The following is a 17,857-nucleotide window of genomic DNA, read 5'->3' as shown; positions in this document are numbered from 1 at the left end:
ATTCAATCTCAAGCTAAATATTCCGTCATGTGCATAATAATACATTAGAGCTGTGGCCAGTTTTGCATTGTGTATAGACATAGTCTCATCTACTGCAGGGTTGACTACTGCAAAAAGCCAGCACAAGATAGGCAGCAATATCACATGGAGAAACACCTGTAAACCTCTTTATCCTACTGTTACTGTTATTTCTTTCTGTGTCCTAGCAGCTTGTCTTGCTTCAATGTTTGTGTTACTGTCTTCTTCTCCCCAGTGTTTTATAATCGTTACTGGAAAGCTACCAAGAGTGCACGACTAGATTTTATTTTCAGTTACGGGAAACGCTATCTGCACAGAATATTCCTTAATGGAATGGTGCTTAAGGCATTTACGTAAGATGCATAAAGTACAGTAGTCACCTGGGAGGAATCCAGTGGGAGTAGGTCAGGGAAGACTCTACAGTAAAGTGATCTAATTGAGCAGCGCTTTGAAGCTGGTTCACTGCTCAGTGTTCTGTGCTTGGCACGTGGTGGGTGGTCACTGTTTACTAAAGGAAGGTGGCTCTAACTAGCTTCCCCTTCTCTCTCTTTACCCTGTGCCTCACAGATAGGCCCTCTCACAGTTCACCTTTCCTCAGTTACGCCGCCCCCTGAAATACTGTTCACCTTCCAAGATGTAGCTCAGATACCACCTTTTCTATAAAAATCTTTTTTTCAAGCAGTTGCTCACTAGACTCAGTTCCCGTCACACTTTTTGAGTATATAGGAGAAGAATGTTTTCCTGGACCACCCGGGACATAGGGGCAAATAAATATTTGTTTTAACAGGCGATTAGTCAGTAGACAATTATTCAGTGAGGTAGACATGCATTATAGGTAAAAGTTGAGATTCAGTTGATTAATTGGAGAGATGCAGTAATTAGGTGTGACTTGAATTTGATGATACACGTGAATAGGGAAAATAGCTAGAGAAATAGTCACCAATTTCTGTTAAGTGTGTAGTTACACACATAGTCTAGAGAAAGTATCTACTGACTTGTTTTGTATATATGCCACTTTACCAGTTTCTTACTCTTATTTATTGTAGAAATAACATGAACTGTAATAGAAAAAACTAGAAATAGACAAGTTCTGAAGAAATTACTGGGTAGGGACATTGAAAAAAGCCTGTTAAGCTTTCATATTACTTTCTATTATCTTTTTGCATAAACTATTACTTCTTCATGTTCATATAACACTGAAAACATGTTATCTAGAAATGTTTTGATTGAATCAAATTAACAGCATTATACTCAAGCCAATTTCCGCTTTTTCAGATGTAATTAATTTGGATTATCAAAAATGTCTTTGTCTTCTCAGTAAAACTGGAGGAAAAAAGTCTTTGTCATAAGAACGCTCCGGCTAATTCTTTATTTTTCTGGCAAATGGAGGGGTACAGAGACATGATCTAAAAATTACTTTGTTTGGTTTTTTAATATCTTCTCTTTTCATTCAACATTAGGTGTCTGATGATCTGTAAATCCACTTTAATGAATTTCTGTTACGAAATCCTGGCTAAGGCTTTTGTGTGAAGTTCAGTTTCTCATTTCTGAACTCAAGTTATACTCCTAACCATAAGTATCTTTTCTCTCAGATGAAAATCATGCTAAATATTGGGATTTCATTGGATTTTCTAATTGAGACACAAACTATGATGGCTAATAATTAAGAAGGATTACTGACCAGTTCATAAAAGCAAAATTTGCTGGCAATTGCTGGTAAACAGTTAACCTCTAATATTCGTCACAATCAACAAATATCAATAACTAAAGTCAAATTTTTTCTTGCCTTAATATTGGAGGACCCCATTAGATGGCTGGAGGACCCTGTGGAGATGCCACAATGGCTTTGAGAAGCTGTCACTGACAGGAAAGTGTTAAATATAGGAAGCTGAGGATGATGAAGAACAGCTTTTTATTTAGGGTCGCTCCTATTTATTTGCAACATAAATGATGCCAAGATGATTTTTGTGGAAGATAGCAAAGGAGGCATAATTTTCACATAACTTCCTGCAGATTTCTTTCTTCCCCCTAACAACAGATGTGTCTGAAGGGGAAAAACTCCTAATAGATTTGTTAATTGGGAATCATGTACCACAAATGTATGAGGTATATAAGAGGTACTCAGCATTTTCCTGTGATGGGTTCATAAGTTTTTAATAAAACGTTATGAAGGAGTTTACCCATTCCCTTGTTTTTCTTAATTAAGATATGAAGGGAGCATTTTGAAAGGATTTATGTAAACTTGGAAGTAGATTTTAGATGTTTGTTTTGTTAGAAAAATAGTTGAGGAGATGTTATAATGCGATCGAAATTTTTGCTTTATAGATTTTAATGTATTTTATGGAATTTTGTTTGTTTTTTAGTGTCAAGCCAGTCCCAGCTGAAGGAATCAAGTCGAATCCTTCAAAGCGGCATAGAGACCGACTTAATACGGAATTGGACCGTTTGGCCAGCCTGCTGCCTTTTCCACAAGATGTTATTAATAAGCTGGACAAACTTTCAGTTCTTAGGCTCAGTGTCAGTTATCTAAGAGCCAAGAGCTTCTTTGATGGTAAGACAGAAGGGTTTAATTTTTCTACAGTCGCTTACAAAATACTTACGTTGAATATGGTTGTTTCTGCTTCTGTGTTGAAAACTGCAAAAATTAGCCTTACGTGAAAAAGTTCTGTTTATTGCTGGATAGTAAAACTTAGGTAGCAAAGCCAAATTTTTAATACTTCTAAAATCAGTTTTCCAGATTGATTCATCAAACATATGCTGCCACTTAAATGATATGTGGTGTCATTCTTTGAAAATCGTAACACTCATATTAAGAAGGACACTTTCTGGTTCTTCTCCTTTCTACTCAATTTTTTAAGGTCTTTTTTTTAATGGAAAGAATAAAACACATATTAACTACTATGATATATTTTTGCTGGATTTCCTTCAATATGTTTCACAGATACATCATTTTATTTGTCCTTTCAAAGTTATGTATACTTCTACTGCTTTATATTAACTATATGTTTGCTCCAGGAAAATGTAATTAAAAAATTGTTTTCCATTGGAAAGAGCATTTTGTCACTGGAGTCAGTAGAGTTGGATTTCAGTCTCCATTGTGCCACTGACACCTATTTGACTTTAACATGTTAGCATCGGTTTACTCTGCTTTAAGCTAGGGATTTGAACTAGGTGATATTTGTTACACCTTAATTGCACAGTATATCGTAGTCATAAATTATTTTAAATGGAAGTTTTTGTTTGAAAATAATGCTTCAGTGTGTCTTCTCATGTAAAATAATTCCTCGATTTCTCTTTTGGTCTGTTTATATGTCAGAAATAGATTTTTTAGGAACTGTTCCGTCTTTTAAATATACCATGTCATTTTACCCATAGTAGTAAAGAATTAATGATAAAATCTCAGTGACATGTCAGTGCTCTTAAACTTTAACGTGCTCGTAAATCACATAGGGACCCTGATAAGCTGAAGGTTCTTATTCAGTAGGTTTTGGTGTAGCCAGAGATTTTGCTCTTCTTACAAACTGTCAGATGATGCTGATACTGCTGCCCTTGACATATTTACAGATACTTGAATTTGCGATTTGTGTGTAGAATATTGCAGAACAGTTACTTCCCTTTAGGTTTATGTTTAGATGGTTTGCTGTGTTTAGTCTGAGCATCTTTTTTATTTATTGGTTTATTTGCATGCTGTATGTTCTTCATTTTGGATTAAAAATTATATAGTTTTTTTTTTTAGGTGAGAAATTCTTTTATCATATTTAGAATTAAAATATTTGCATTTTACAGTAAAAAGGATAGCAAAACACAAGATCATGTACGAGCTTAGGTATTCAGGTTTTTGAAGAGCGAAAAAGGAAAAGGAGAATAATGGACTACCACAAAGCTGTAGTACAGTAATAAACGCCTTCAGTGAGTGCAGACTAAAGCGATAAATGTACTCCTGGGGTTTCTGATTCTTGGTCAAAAACTGCTCGACTAAATGATTAATATAATCCAATTAAGAAGTTGCTTGGCTTTTTGTTGCTCCTACCCTGAGAAAACCATAATTCAAAAAGAGTCATGTACCACAATGTTCATTGCAGCTCTATTTACAATAGCCGGGACGTGGAAGCAACCTAAGCGTCCATCGACAGATGAATGGATAAAGAAGATGTGGCACATATATACAATGGAATACTACTCAGCCATAAAAAGAAACGAAATTGAGTTATTTGTAGTGAGGTGGATGGACCTAGAGACTGTCATACAGAGTGGAGTAAGTGAGAAAGAGAAAAAGAATTACTGTATGCTAACACATACATATGGAATCTAAAAAAAAAAAAAATGGTTCTGAAGAACCTAGGGGCAGGACAGGAATAAAGACGCAGATGTAGAGAACGGACTTGAGGACACAGGGAGGGGAAGGGTAAGCTGGGATGAAGTGAGAGAGTGGCATGGACATATGTACACTACCAAATGTCAAATAGATAGCTAGTGGGAAGCAGCTGCAGAGCACAGGGAGGTCAGCTCGGTGCTTTGTGACCACCTAGAGGGGTGGGATAGAGAAGGTGGGAGGGAGATGCAAGAGGGAGGGGATATGGGGATATATGTATATGTATAGCTGATTCAATTTGTTATAAAGCAGAAACTAACACACTGTTGTAAAGCAATTATACTCCAATAAAGATGTTAAAAAAAATTGTATAGTTTAACCATTGTGATCTGGGCAATATACACTGATTTGAGGATAATAATTTCAGGGAAGATTATATATTTAAGTGTTCATAGTAGACACTTGTGTTTTCTCTGATCTATATAAAAAGCCTTTGAATTTTCAATCTTCATGTATACCAGACCCTTCATCTTCTAGGTGAGTCACGTGATGTTCAGTGGTGTGTGTATGTGTGTATGTATGTATGTATCAGCTGTATATTTATTTTGTGATCGAGCTAGAACTAGGTTTCCACATTCCCTCTGTTGTTTTTGCTGACCATATCTCAGTTACTTCTCTTTTCTGGGAACCATATATATAGCAAAATCCTGAGAACTTTTCCCTAGATCTGTGATTCTCAAAGTATAGACCCTAGACAGTCAGCATTAGTGTCACCTGGGCATTTGTTAGAAATGCCAGATCTTGGGCCTTACCCTAGACCAATGGAATCATAAACTCTGGTGGTGTGGCAAGTTTGGGAGCCCCCGTTGTAGATTGTAACCCCAAGGTCAATCCCAGCTTCTTGGGATGCAGTCATGATCTTCAGCATTTATTCACATGCTGCGCTGTTTGACCTTATGATGGAGGGTTCCGTGACATGTAAGATGTGGTCTCTGTCCTTAGAAGGTTTATAATCGAGAAGCCAGGGAGGCACTATTCCTTGACTCTGGTCAAGATGTATTGACATGATCATTTTGCCTTTTCGTTTCCTGCTCCTCTATAATGGGAAATCAAATTACATGTTAAAAAGAGAAAAAAAATGTATGCGTTGTTCCCTGTTTAGAAGCAGTGGAGCAGAATTGAAGCTGCTTGGAGAATAGCCAGTGTGCCATTTCAGTATTAACATACTTACTGCTTTCTAGGCTGTCTCTATGTGTGTGAGTATGTGTATATGCTTACACACATGCATACACATACATATACATTATTATAGGTATATTTAATGTAAAAAGCGGTCTCTCTCTCTCTCTCTCTCTATATATATATAATTCATGATTAGATGTGTATCCTGTTCAATACCTCAAGTAAAAGTGATTCCCAAATCTACCTTATAAAGAATGTCATAGTGTAGCGGGGCTCATTGTGGAATTCTCACTTGTTAAAAAGTATTTTCTTGGCTTTTCATTAATAAGTTTATTTTTTATTCTGGCTCTGTATTCGACAGTAAGATCTTATTACCCTATTTGTGTCATTCCTTCATCAGTTTTTTTTTTTTTTAACATCTTTATTGGAGTATAATTGCTTTACAATGTTGTGTTAGTTACTGCTGTATAACAAAGTGAATCAGCTATATGTATACATATATCCCCATATCCCCTCCCTCTTGCATCTCCCTCCCACCCTCCCTATCCCACCCCTCTAGGGGGACACAAAGCACCGAGCTGATCTCCTTGTGCTATGCAGCTGCTTCCCACTAGCTATCTGTTTTACATTTGGTAGTGTGTATATGTCAGTGCTACTCTCTCACTTCGTCCCAGCTTACCCTTCCCCCTCCCCATGTCCTCAAGTCCATTCTCTACGTCTGCGTCCGTATTCCTGTCCTGCCCCTAGGTTCTTCAGAACCATTTTTTTCTTTTTAGATTCCATATATATGTGTTAGCATATTGTATTTGTTTTTCTCTTTCTGACTTACTTCACTCTGTATGACAGACTCTAGGTCCACCTACCTCACTACAAATAACTCAATTTCATTTCTTTTTATGGCAGAGTAATATTCCATTGTATATATGTGCCACATCTTCTCTATCCATTCATCTGTCGATGGACACAGGTTGCTTCCATGTCCTGACTATTGTAAATAGGGCTGCAATGAACATTGTGGGACATGACTCTTTTTGAATTACGGTTTTCTCAGGGTATATGCCCAGTAGTGGGATTGCTGGGTCGTATTATCTCCAATGTTAGGACCTTTGAATTACTGGTTTTTATACTTTAGTTTGCATCAGCATAACCTCGAAAGCCTGTTAAAATGCACATTCTAGGACATGCTCTTTTTATGCTGATTCTTTGTAGGTTGTGTAGAACCCAGGAATCTGTATTTTTATAAGCATTCTAGATAAGTCTGAGGCAGTGATTTAACCTGGTTTTGATTATATCCTGAATTATTAAAAAAAAATTTTTCTTTGCCTTTAGAAAGACAAATCCAAATGTACAAAGTTTTAGAAAGACTAAGTGTGATTTCAGGGTAGTGTGTATATCTAAGCAGTTTTGTAGGGTTGTTCAGTACAGGAACAGAGTTTGATGGAAGGTGAGGGAAATAATGTGTGAAAAATCCCAACGTCTTCCCCAGACCACCAGTTATCTAGGAAGGCAATGCAATATGTTGAGAGAATAAAATTTGCAAGTAATTCTTACGACCTGAACAAGTACTAAACGCAAACGAGGAGACTCGGAGCAGGCGGACAGTGATGAGGACTTGTGTGTGCGGTTGAAACCACTCTCCCACTATTAGGGAAAGAGTAGAGCGAAGTGAAGGGAAGCTCCAAGTGAATAACAGGATGCAAACGGGGGGTGTGTGAATTCCTGCGGAAAGAACAATATAAACGAGTAATCATACAATCTTGTTAGAAAGGAAACTCAAGTTTTACTGTAACAATAGATATTTTTCCAAGAAAATACATCTATTTATTGTGAGTTTAAATAATCCAGCTTGGATGGGATCTTCTTAAACTTTGTGGAGCCATGACTATACTTCTAAGACTGTCCGAAAAGCAGCACTTAAGTTTCAAGTACAACATTAATCTTTATCCATTTCTAATTAATCAAAACATTCTAAAATACAACTTTGAAGTACTTGAACAAGACGCAGTCATTATGGTAAAGTTAGAAGGTGTTTCTTTGACATAATTAAACTGAAATTATTTTTTAATACATTTTGTAATTCAAGATTGTGCTGTATTCTAAATAGTGTGCCCTGTGCTGAATTCATGAAGAAGAGAAAGAGGGGAAAAAAGGCTTCTGCCCTCTAATAACTCAAGGTCGAGGATCTCAGAAACTGTGACAAATACTGTATGTGAAATCCTTTAAAAATGTGCACATTAAATATTTATAATGCAACATTTAGGGAGCATTTTCAAGGGAGGGAAAGGGATTAGAAGTTTCATTAGTTATTAGTTTTGGTTTCAACTGAGGAACAGTGGGAACCTTTGAACGTTTAATCCTTGAAAATTCTTGAACTATATGTATTCTAGACAGTAAAGCTCAGATAATTGTTTTTCAGTTTGGACACTCTTTATTTTACAGATGATGAAGCAATCATTATAAAATTTTCATAATATGCTTTTTTTTTGGTGTACTTAAATATGCCATTTATTGCTTATTTTTCTCACTAGAATGGAAGGTCCTTGAGAATATTATCAATATGTTTACTGTTATACCTTAAACACTTAGGACAATGCCTGCCCCAGAGTGAGCACTCAATAATTATTTATTAACTTAATTGTATTAACATATCTGAAAAACAATGTGGAAATTCTAAATTATATACTTAGAAATATGGCTCTAGGGCTTAGTTTTTGACATTAATATTTTGCTATTTCCAAATAAGCTTTCTGTTAAAAGCCAATTATAATTATTGGTTCTATCAATTATATTCTTCTCTATTTCTAAATGTACAAATGCAAGGAATGTTTGTTTTAAGGAATCAGAGCAGTAAGAAACTTTTTACATGGTTTTTAATTAATTGATTGGCTGGATCATACAGTGAAACGTGTAGAAGTATTTAAGGATTCAATCTTCTTTGAACTAACTGTATCACTGTGCCCTTTCTTGGTGCTTTCAGTACTGCCCCTTACGTTCTTATGCCATCCTCTTTGCTCCTTTGCCTTCACTTTGTGTTTCTTATCTTGTTCCTGGGCCTATGGTCGTTTTCTTCTTTGCTGCATGTTCCTGTTGTATTAATACTTCCCAGTCGTCTGGCAATCTTGGTGTGTTTTTCAGTTTTGTCAGTGTAGATGGGATGGACAAATAGGTCTCTGGATTTAAAGGAAAAAATCACTCCCTTTGTAAATTTGATAGATTAAAAATTCCAGAATAAAGTGATACTTTATTTTTAATTTCTGCACAATGGACACATTTAAACATGTTTAAGGATTAATAACAATGATATATTAATAATAGATTAATTGAAATTGTAGAAGGTGTTTAAGTTCTATTCAGTTTCCTCAGTAACACTGTTCTTCTGTGTTACCGTCTATTCTTCCCTGCTTATTTTAACTGTTTAAAGACTTTTCTAAATTATGTATCTTTGAAGTACTTCTGTAGTGTCTTTTGTATTTTTAGGAAACAAATTTTAAAAGTTCAAAATTGCTATTTTCTCGTGTTGGTAATTAAACATAGTAAAGTGCAAATTTTGCATCTTGATAGATTAAATCAAAGGGGATTTGAGGGGAGCCTGAAGACAGAAAATTACCAAGTGGAGCTATGACCTGGCAAGTCAGTGTGGACTTAGGTCTTGCAAGTACAGACTGAAAGCCTAAAATCTTTAACATCACGTTCACACTTTTTCATCAAATTTCAAATTGTTAAAATTAAACTATCCCCTTCTAATTTAAAAAGAAAAGTAGAGAATAAAAAGAAGACCCCAGTCATAAAATGAGTTTTAGACTCACATATCATGTTACCTTTGAGATAGAAAATATTTAATAAGTTTAAATTACTTAATGACTATGATCAATCATAGTTTATTAAGAGAGACTTAGATTTGGGTGGTTATACATAACCCAGTCTTTGAAATTGGTTGATGTGAAAGGAAAGGGTTGTTTCCTCCCATATTGTGTCTCTTAATGCCAGGATCAAACAGTGGACATTGTGCTTGTTAACCAGTCTGAATCAGTATGGTAATGTTTTATTCTTAGCAAGAGTAATTTCAACATGTAAAAATTTTGAATTAGATTTCATTATCCGTTTTAAAAATATTCATCATCATGTAAGGATTGTTTAAATTATTCTACTTTTCGACAGCAATCCCCAAAATTGATGAGAATGACTAATCCACGTTCTTTGTTGAGACACAAATACCTAATGAGGTAAAAAAAGGCAGAAAAGTTTTCTTTCTTTGAGACAATAGTAAATGTCAAGGGCATGTAATATTTGTTAATTCTGTAAAATATTCATGGTAGTTATTATACCATTATAATGTAGTCATTAACTGTGAAATCTTTTATATCCTTCATTAATCTCAGTCATGAGTTACTCTTTATGACATCTCTATAATTGAGATGTACAAATTTAATTTGTGGGAAGGAAAACTTATAAACAAAAAGTGATTTTTGTGTAGGCTGCATTAAGCCTGACAGAGGTGAACTTGAGGATCTGAGTTTCTAATTCCAAAGTTCTGCGTTTGCAAACTGTCATAGGGAATAGTTTTCTGGTTATTTTTAAAACTAGGCAGTGCAGGGGCAATGAGTCATGAATCATTATAAAATGGTGATTATTTTAAGCATGTATTAAGTGTAAATACTTTACATATTGGAGTATTTTAAATTCACCAAGTCTAAAAATGCTGTGAGAGGAGAGGATGGTGAGAGTTAACTTACATTATGTTGTGTTGTGATCTAAGATTTATTCAACCTCATTGTTTACCATGGATCTTTCTTGACTTTATTTTACATTAAAAATTATATGTGCTCTTTTCTTGGTCTTCCTTTTGTAGATACTTTAACAGTTCATTTCCAGTTCATTAGGTTTTCAAAAAGAGCTATTGTGTTTATTCATCTTCAGCTTGTGTGTTTCTCTGGATTTCAGAACACTATCTTGAAAAACAAATATATATGCATGTATATATATGAAGAATGAGCTTGAACGAGCAGTAAAAATGAATTAAATAGAAAGCCTTTTTAAGGGTTGATGTTTTATAAAGTTTAAGGCGTTTGTATATGCGCGGTGTTTTACATTCACAGGGTTTGGGTACTAACTTTATCTGTTTTTTTGTTTTTTTTAATTACTGTGTGTCCAGTAATTTACAAAACTTTCAGTATCGCAGCAATTGTGATTTCTGAATTCTAGAAATGTCCGAAGTAGGTTTGTTTGCCTAAAAGATCAGCACATTTGAAATCATCAAATAGTGTTGAGTTTCATTAACCCATGGTGCTATCCATTTTAGATGGTAATTTAGCTATGTGTTTTTTTCCAGAATTTACATTCGAAAACATGAAACTCTAACATTCATGATACCTTCCGTAACTAAAACTGTAAGATTTAGAGATTCTTTTAAATTTTAATTTATGGACTTAATATAATCAAATCCATGCAAATTGAAACATGGATGGATGAAAAGAATGGTAGGACATTCTTACTGAGTCAGGGTATCGTGGTATTCAAATCCTGGCGCTTATAGTTAATAATATGGCCTCTTTGGATCAGGAATTTAATGTCTCTTTTCCTCAGATATCCTAACTTACAGCAGAAGAGTCAAATTCTATGAATAAGTAAAGTGAAAAAATAATTTTATGATATTTTACATAGGATACTTTTATCTCTGAGTGTTTTCCTTTGCTTTGACAAGTATTTTCTTAAAAACAGTGACAAATATATAACAGTTTCAAACTGAACCTACACTCATTATATCCTTTATTATGTGTTTTGCTTCTTTCTTGTCTCTTTTAAATTTACTGCTTTAATAGGTTTTCTCTTTGATCATTTCCTAGTGTTATATGACTCTAGGATCCTTGATCCTTAATTGTTTGGCCATGAACAGTTCCAGTTGGTCATAAATTTATGGGCTTAGCTTTCTTTTTTAAACAGAGATTACCATTGGGGGAATATTAAAGCCAGCCAACTTTCAGCAGTTTTCTCTTTTTTTTTTCCCAGTACAGATTTTAAATGTCTGTAGTTAAATTGTTTGACTTTCTGTGAGTCTTTGCTGATCTGGCTAATGGAAATATACATCTGCCATGTTATAGTGTTTTAGAAACTATTTTCACATGTAATGTAAAATTAATCACTTGAGGGTCTGTAATAAAACACATTTATATTACCACTAATCATTTTTATCTAGTAATTATATTTATGTGTTCTTTTTTAATCCTGCTCTTACGGCTTTTTGACTTTTTGATCAATCATTTTTAATCAGTGGATCAAATTCATTTATTTGTTTGTAGCTGGAGATTTAGATTTTGGAGTCATCATAATGTCATTGGAATAGTATTTTAAACTGTGAAAGTGAATAAAATATTCCTGGGGAAAGCATATAGAATAAGAGGGAAAATACCAAAGATGAAATATTTTAAGGATGGGCAGAGATAGAGGAAAGCACATCTCTGTGTGTGGAATATGAAACTGTGCTATGGTGATAATGAGTTTGCTCAAAGATGACTTCATTTGGTGTTTCACGTTCTTAAAGGGGCAAAGAGAAAATTGCACGTGAAAGTGTAAACTAAAGTGAAATTAAAGTCTACAGAAAAATAATAATACTAGAGGAGGTAATTTCTGATTCTTGGTTGTCCATAGAAGACATAAAGCCATTCAGGTGTCAGCAGTGGGAGGTTGAGAGAAGAGACAGTCAAATTGGATCAACTTAATGAACCTAGAATTGTCTGTATTGAATTCTTCTAGCCTTAAATTTGCCCACATGATGTGGGAGTGCGTTTATGGTCAGTTTTACAGAATATTCTGTTGCCGCGTGCATCTTTGATAGTGTCTAGTTTCAAGTGGTCTAGTGTCTGTGTTACAGAGGCAGCTTCCCTCTCTTTGTCCTGGCCCAGTAGATGGAGACTGTGTCATGTAAGGGGAGCACCAGCAGGCAGGGGACATGGGGGTAGTTCGGTTACTAACCCTGTGGCTTTAGGTTAGACCTTTGTCATCACTGGTCCACAGAGTCTTCATCTTCTCAGCATGGACAGTAAGAATGCTTGCCTGCCTGATGTTTTAAGTGCGTCGTGGGTTTATCCTAAAAAGTAATTTGTGAACCACAGTTATAAAATTAAAATTGTATACAGTTGACCCTTGAACAGCACGAGGGTTAGTCGAAAATTGGCATATAACTTTACAGTCGGCTTTCCATATCCATGGTTCCTCCATCTCCAAAATTCTGCATCCGTGGATTCAACCAATCACGATCGTGTAGTGCTATATTATTTACTGGAAAAAACCCACATGTAAGTGGACCTGCCCAGTTCAAACCCCATGTTTTTCACAGGTCAACTGTACATACAGAATTTTCTGTTATTGCCCTGTGTTGCAGTAGTAAATTATGTGGTTCTACTTTCATCTTTATAAAATTGGGATTAGAATTACCTCCTGAAGACATATTAATAATGAACTCTTTAAGCAGAGGAAAGGTAATTTTAGAAAGTACGAAGGAATGAGATCCAGAACATTTGTGAGTTATTTCCTAAATCCTGATTTTCTAAGTCACTAGTTCTCAAAATGTGATACCTGCTCCTCAGCAGCCCTTGGGAACTTGTTAGTAATGCAGACTGTGGGGCCCCATCCTAGACCTCCTGAATCAGAAATTCTAGAGGGTGGAGTCCAGCAATGTGTTTCAGTAGCCTTCCAGATGATTCTAATGTCTATGAAAGTTTGAGAATCACTGCTCTGGCTGATTAAATTTTCCTACTTAGAATGCAGTTTTAATTCCACTCTTGTTTATTTGGAAAGCTAAATGCAACTCATTCCTCACTGGAAAGGTAAATTAATTGCTCTAGTTGGTTTCATTAATTCAGAGACCTAACATATCGTTAGAGTAGAATTGCATGTAACTAAATGTAAAACTGGAAAAATGTTGAGTAACATCTTTGGAAGTTAGTTTCCACTTAATCGAGAGTGAGAATAGATCTAACTTTTAAGGATTTTTGCAGCTTTAGAATGATGTGTTATTTTAGATTTGCTAAAAATACAGTTACCGCCAGTTATGCAACCTACATTCATAAAGATATAAACTAACATGTGCCTTTTTAAAAAAAAATTTTTTTTTTTTAATTTATATATTTTTTATTTTTGGCTGTGTTGGGTCTTCGTTTCTGTGTGAGGGCTTTCTCTAGTTGCGGCAAGGGGGGGGCCACTCTTCATCGCGGTGCGCGGGCCTCTCAACTATCGCGGCCTCTCTTGTTGCGGAGCACAGGCTCCAGACGCGCAAGCTCAGCAATTGTGGCTCACGGGCCCAGCCGCTCCGCGGCATGTGGGATCCTCCCAGACCAGGGCTCGAACCCGTGTCCCCTGCATTGGCAGGCAGATTCTCAACCACTGCGCCACCAGGGAAGCCCTAACATGTGCCTTTTTAAAAACTGAATTTACTTTCATTCTGCCTTGGTGAGTAGAAACTTCTAGGCAGAAAAACTGTGAATATCATCAGAAAGCACTGAACTGTGTACACCTAATCTTTGTCTCCTGAAAACTTAGAATATAACATAGTTTTAAAAAAAAATTTTCAGTTTCTTCCTTCTTTCCCTCAAAAGGACAATGCTTCATTTACCAAACAAACAAACAGACAAACAAACTTGATGTTACTGAAGTGAAATATCTATCTATTACCTCAAAGGATCTAGAAGGAACTCTTTTTAGGTACACTTATATATGTTTGGAAGTTATTTGTAAATACTCATCCATACTAGACTGGGGATGTTTTCCTAATATTCAAGGAATACTACATTACTTAACCCTTTCTAATTTATAGATGTAGTTGGTTGAATTTCATAATAGGTGATAGCTTTGCTCTCTTTTATGCTTATATGAATGTGGGAATGGAATTTAGCTTTTCCTACCAGAAGTAATAAAGGGGGATGATAAACATTATTGTAAAATAAATTGAATTTATATCAACAATTAGAGATTAAAAAGGCTTATGCTTTTTCCTGGCAAGACATTTACCATCTCATCTTTCTGTTTAAATGCCAACTACAGTAACAAAATACAAAGTATAGTTTACCACATGCCAATATTTGTTCCCCATGAATTTCTCTCTTGAAAAATTCAGAACATGTTTTTTGAAGAGGAAATATTTGGCTTGTAGGGAGAAATGGAAATCTGAGCTTAGATGTATAAGGAAGGAAAGTGCCATATTAGGAAACATGGATATGATTAAATGCATGTGGGAATAAGACTTGAATATGGGAAAAAGACTTGAATCAGTTGGTAATAATTATATGGATAATATTACAATCTGATAATGCTGTGATATATTTACACTCTAAATTCCATTATCAATTAAATTCTTGTTTAATTGCATCATTGATCTCTCAAAAGAGCAAATAGTTGAAATATTTTGATGGTTTATTATCTTAATATTCCGCTGAATGCTGAAAGTCAGAGCTTTGGAAGGTGTGCCGTTCCTGCACATGCGGGGAGGATTTTAACAAATGTCTCTTCAGTACGGCCAGCGTTTCCCAAGTAGCAGAATTGGCTTATGACTTATTTTCAGATATTATATTTTGTTTCTATGAACTGCCATGTATTTAATTCCAGGGGTGTAATGATTAAAGTGTCTTCTGCATCTGATGATGCATATAATTTTTATAACAATTTACAAGTTTGAAGTACCTTCAAATTTATGTTGCATAGTCATCATATTAGTCCTGTTAGACACTCATTAATGCTCCCTGTTTAGAGAGGAGAAAACACTCAATTATCCCTAGTTTGCAACTTCTAGTGTAAGCTTCCATAATGGTTTGAGGGTGTGTAAACTCAGCATATAGCCCATTTTCTCCATCCTTGACTGTCAGTTATAGATTCAGGCATTACCCAGGTACTCTGCATGTTATTTTAGCTCTCACAAGAATTTGTCTCCAGAGGTATCACTGTCCTAATTTAAAGATGAGGAAACTAAAGGTCGAAGGTGGTTAGCTTGGGGGAGAAGTCTGGTAGGTGGTTAATAATAGCTCATGCACTTAGGATTAGGCTACCTGGGTTCTTATCTAGGCTCTACCACTTAAAGCTAGAACCTTGGGAAAGTTTCCTAACCTCCTTAACTCTCAGTTTCCTAATCTACTGAAAGGACAGTAAGGCCAGTCCCATAGAACTCTTGTGAAGATTAAATAAATAAGACATAATAAATGGAGACTGCCTGGCATACAGTGTGGGCTCTAAGTATCACATATTATTATGAAGGAAGTTATTTAAGGCCACACTCAGATGGTAGGAAGTCATATCCCCACATCATCTTCTTACTCTTCTATTGCTTTCTGATCAAGGCAAGAGATGTATATGTGAAAGTGAGTAGTATTAATTAATACATCTTCCAGTAACTTTAAGAAGGGAGGGGTAGTAGGTATGAGATCAAGAAATAGAGGACAAACTTCATGGAAAGGCAAAAATTACATAGTTTGGGTCAGGTGGCTAGGACATAAAATAAGTTTTCTAAAAAATCATATTAGTAATTTTTAGATGAGAATGGGAAGGGAGTGCACCCTTCCTGGACTCATCTTTGCACAATATTTACTTAAATTCTTAACTGATTAATTATTAGCCTTAAACAAGAGAGCAACAGAAATACTTGTTTGCTTGTTTTTGGAAGGACCCTCCAGTGATCCTTCCCCCAAATGCACTTACCACTTTCCTACTTAAGCAGTAGTCATACATACGTATTAAATATTGTCCCTCTAACATTTAGAATTTTAAGCATTGTTGTTTAGAAAGAATTTATTCTTTTTCAGGTTCCTCTAATACTTTAATTAAATTCCATCCTGGTACTTAATATTTTTGACATTCTTTTCTGGTTCTTCATTTCCATAGCTTATATGCCCTACTTAAAGGCAGAGTCTGTCTAATGTCTAATTACATTGGCTAATATCCCCAATACAAGACCAGAAACAAATTGTAAGTTACTGAGATGAATGGCCTCTTTCATTTCTTATTCAGCTTCTCAGTGGTCCAATAACTCTAGTGGGAACTGACATCATTCCATTGATTAAAAGTTAATTTTAAAAGATTCCTAATAAGAAAATTTAGACATTGTAAATTTGACACAATTAATATCTATCCATTTTTAGGATGACTTTGCTTCTTTCAGAATGTCAGGGTTTGGGTTTTGTTGTTTTTTTTCTAATAGCAAATCTTATTGATATTTGGTATAACTCTTAAATTGTGCCTCGTACTGGAGCTTTTGGAAAAGTAGGAGAGTGTAGTTAACCCTTACATTGTGAGGTTTTAATGCGTTCAAGCAAATGTGGCCACTGGAAAGCAAGGAACAACAAAGCTTACAGGACAGAAAGGGAGGAAAGGCCTCTCTGTCCTTTACCTTTCAACGAGAAAAGATGAAGCCTTTCCTTTGGTCTTGGTTAACTGTTACATCAGTTAATTTACCTCAAACTATATTTTGGCCTAAGGAAGTCTGTTCTGTGGCCTTTTGGAATTGTTATATTCAGAGGCCAGTTTTTGGCTTCTTCTTTCAAAGAGATATGGTTCAAGTTCTGCAAAGGCAAGGACTTGGCATAAGAGTCCAGTGTGACACATGCACTGATGGTTTACCAGAAAATATGCTTCACACATGAAAATGTTTTATATGTGATGCTTTGCTCAAGTTGAGAGAAAAATCTGGTTATTAATACATCTCCAGCTTATCACTGAGCCAGATTATCCTTAGCGCATAAAAATCTAATGAAATAAGAAATCTTAAAAGGAACGTCACAGTTGGTTTGGCTTAATGATTTCTCTTATTTTAAATATCACAGGTTAAAAAAAGATCAGAAAAATAGAAAGGTGGTGTAATAGTGTCTAAAAGTATAAACTTTATAACAGGGCAACCTATGAGCTTTGGGAAATAGTGCTGATAATTAAAGCTACCAACTAATATTGAGCTGCTCTACGCCAGGAACTTCACATATATTCTAATTATTCTTCACAACGGCCCTGCAGGGTGTTTTTTTGTTGTTGTTTGCTTTTTCAGTTACCACTTTACATATTAGGAGACAGGCTCAGAAAGCTCACACATTTAGGAAATGGCAGAGCTGAGATTTGAACTCAGCTCTGTCAGATACCAATGTCCCTCCACATGTTTTAACTGAGAAAACATTTGAGAGTGCTTGGAAAAATGCTAAATAAGTAAATGGTAGCAATTATTATTTCTATTCAGCTGTGCTGCCTCCCAGACTATAAATGTGTGCACACACACACGATGCGGAGAGAGATGGGAAAGTGGGGAGATGCAGCATTACAGCATGCTACCCTCTATAGTAAGCACCCCACCATCCCGTCAGACTCCCGTTCACATATGCA

General features: G+C 35.5%; 1 protein-coding gene across 2 annotated transcripts in view; it reads left to right on the top strand.

The window, feature by feature from the left end:
• Window positions 1-17,857, top strand: part of AHR (aryl hydrocarbon receptor) — a 50,251-nt gene that overhangs the window by 8,127 nt on the left and 24,267 nt on the right. For both annotated transcript variants that reach the window (XM_082472686.1, XM_082472687.1), the window contains exon 2: window positions 2,382-2,569. In XM_082472686.1, the coding sequence (XP_082328812.1) occupies window positions 2,382-2,569 (188 nt within the window). The remainder of the gene's footprint in view (window positions 1-2,381; window positions 2,570-17,857) is intronic.

The sequence above is a fragment of the Balaenoptera physalus genome, assembly GCF_965194825.1.
Source record: "Balaenoptera physalus genome assembly, chromosome: 8".
NCBI classification, from domain to species: Eukaryota; Metazoa; Chordata; class Mammalia; order Artiodactyla; family Balaenopteridae; genus Balaenoptera; species Balaenoptera physalus.
Note: the sequence above shows the minus strand (reverse complement) of the source record. Positions and strands in the feature narration are given on the sequence as shown.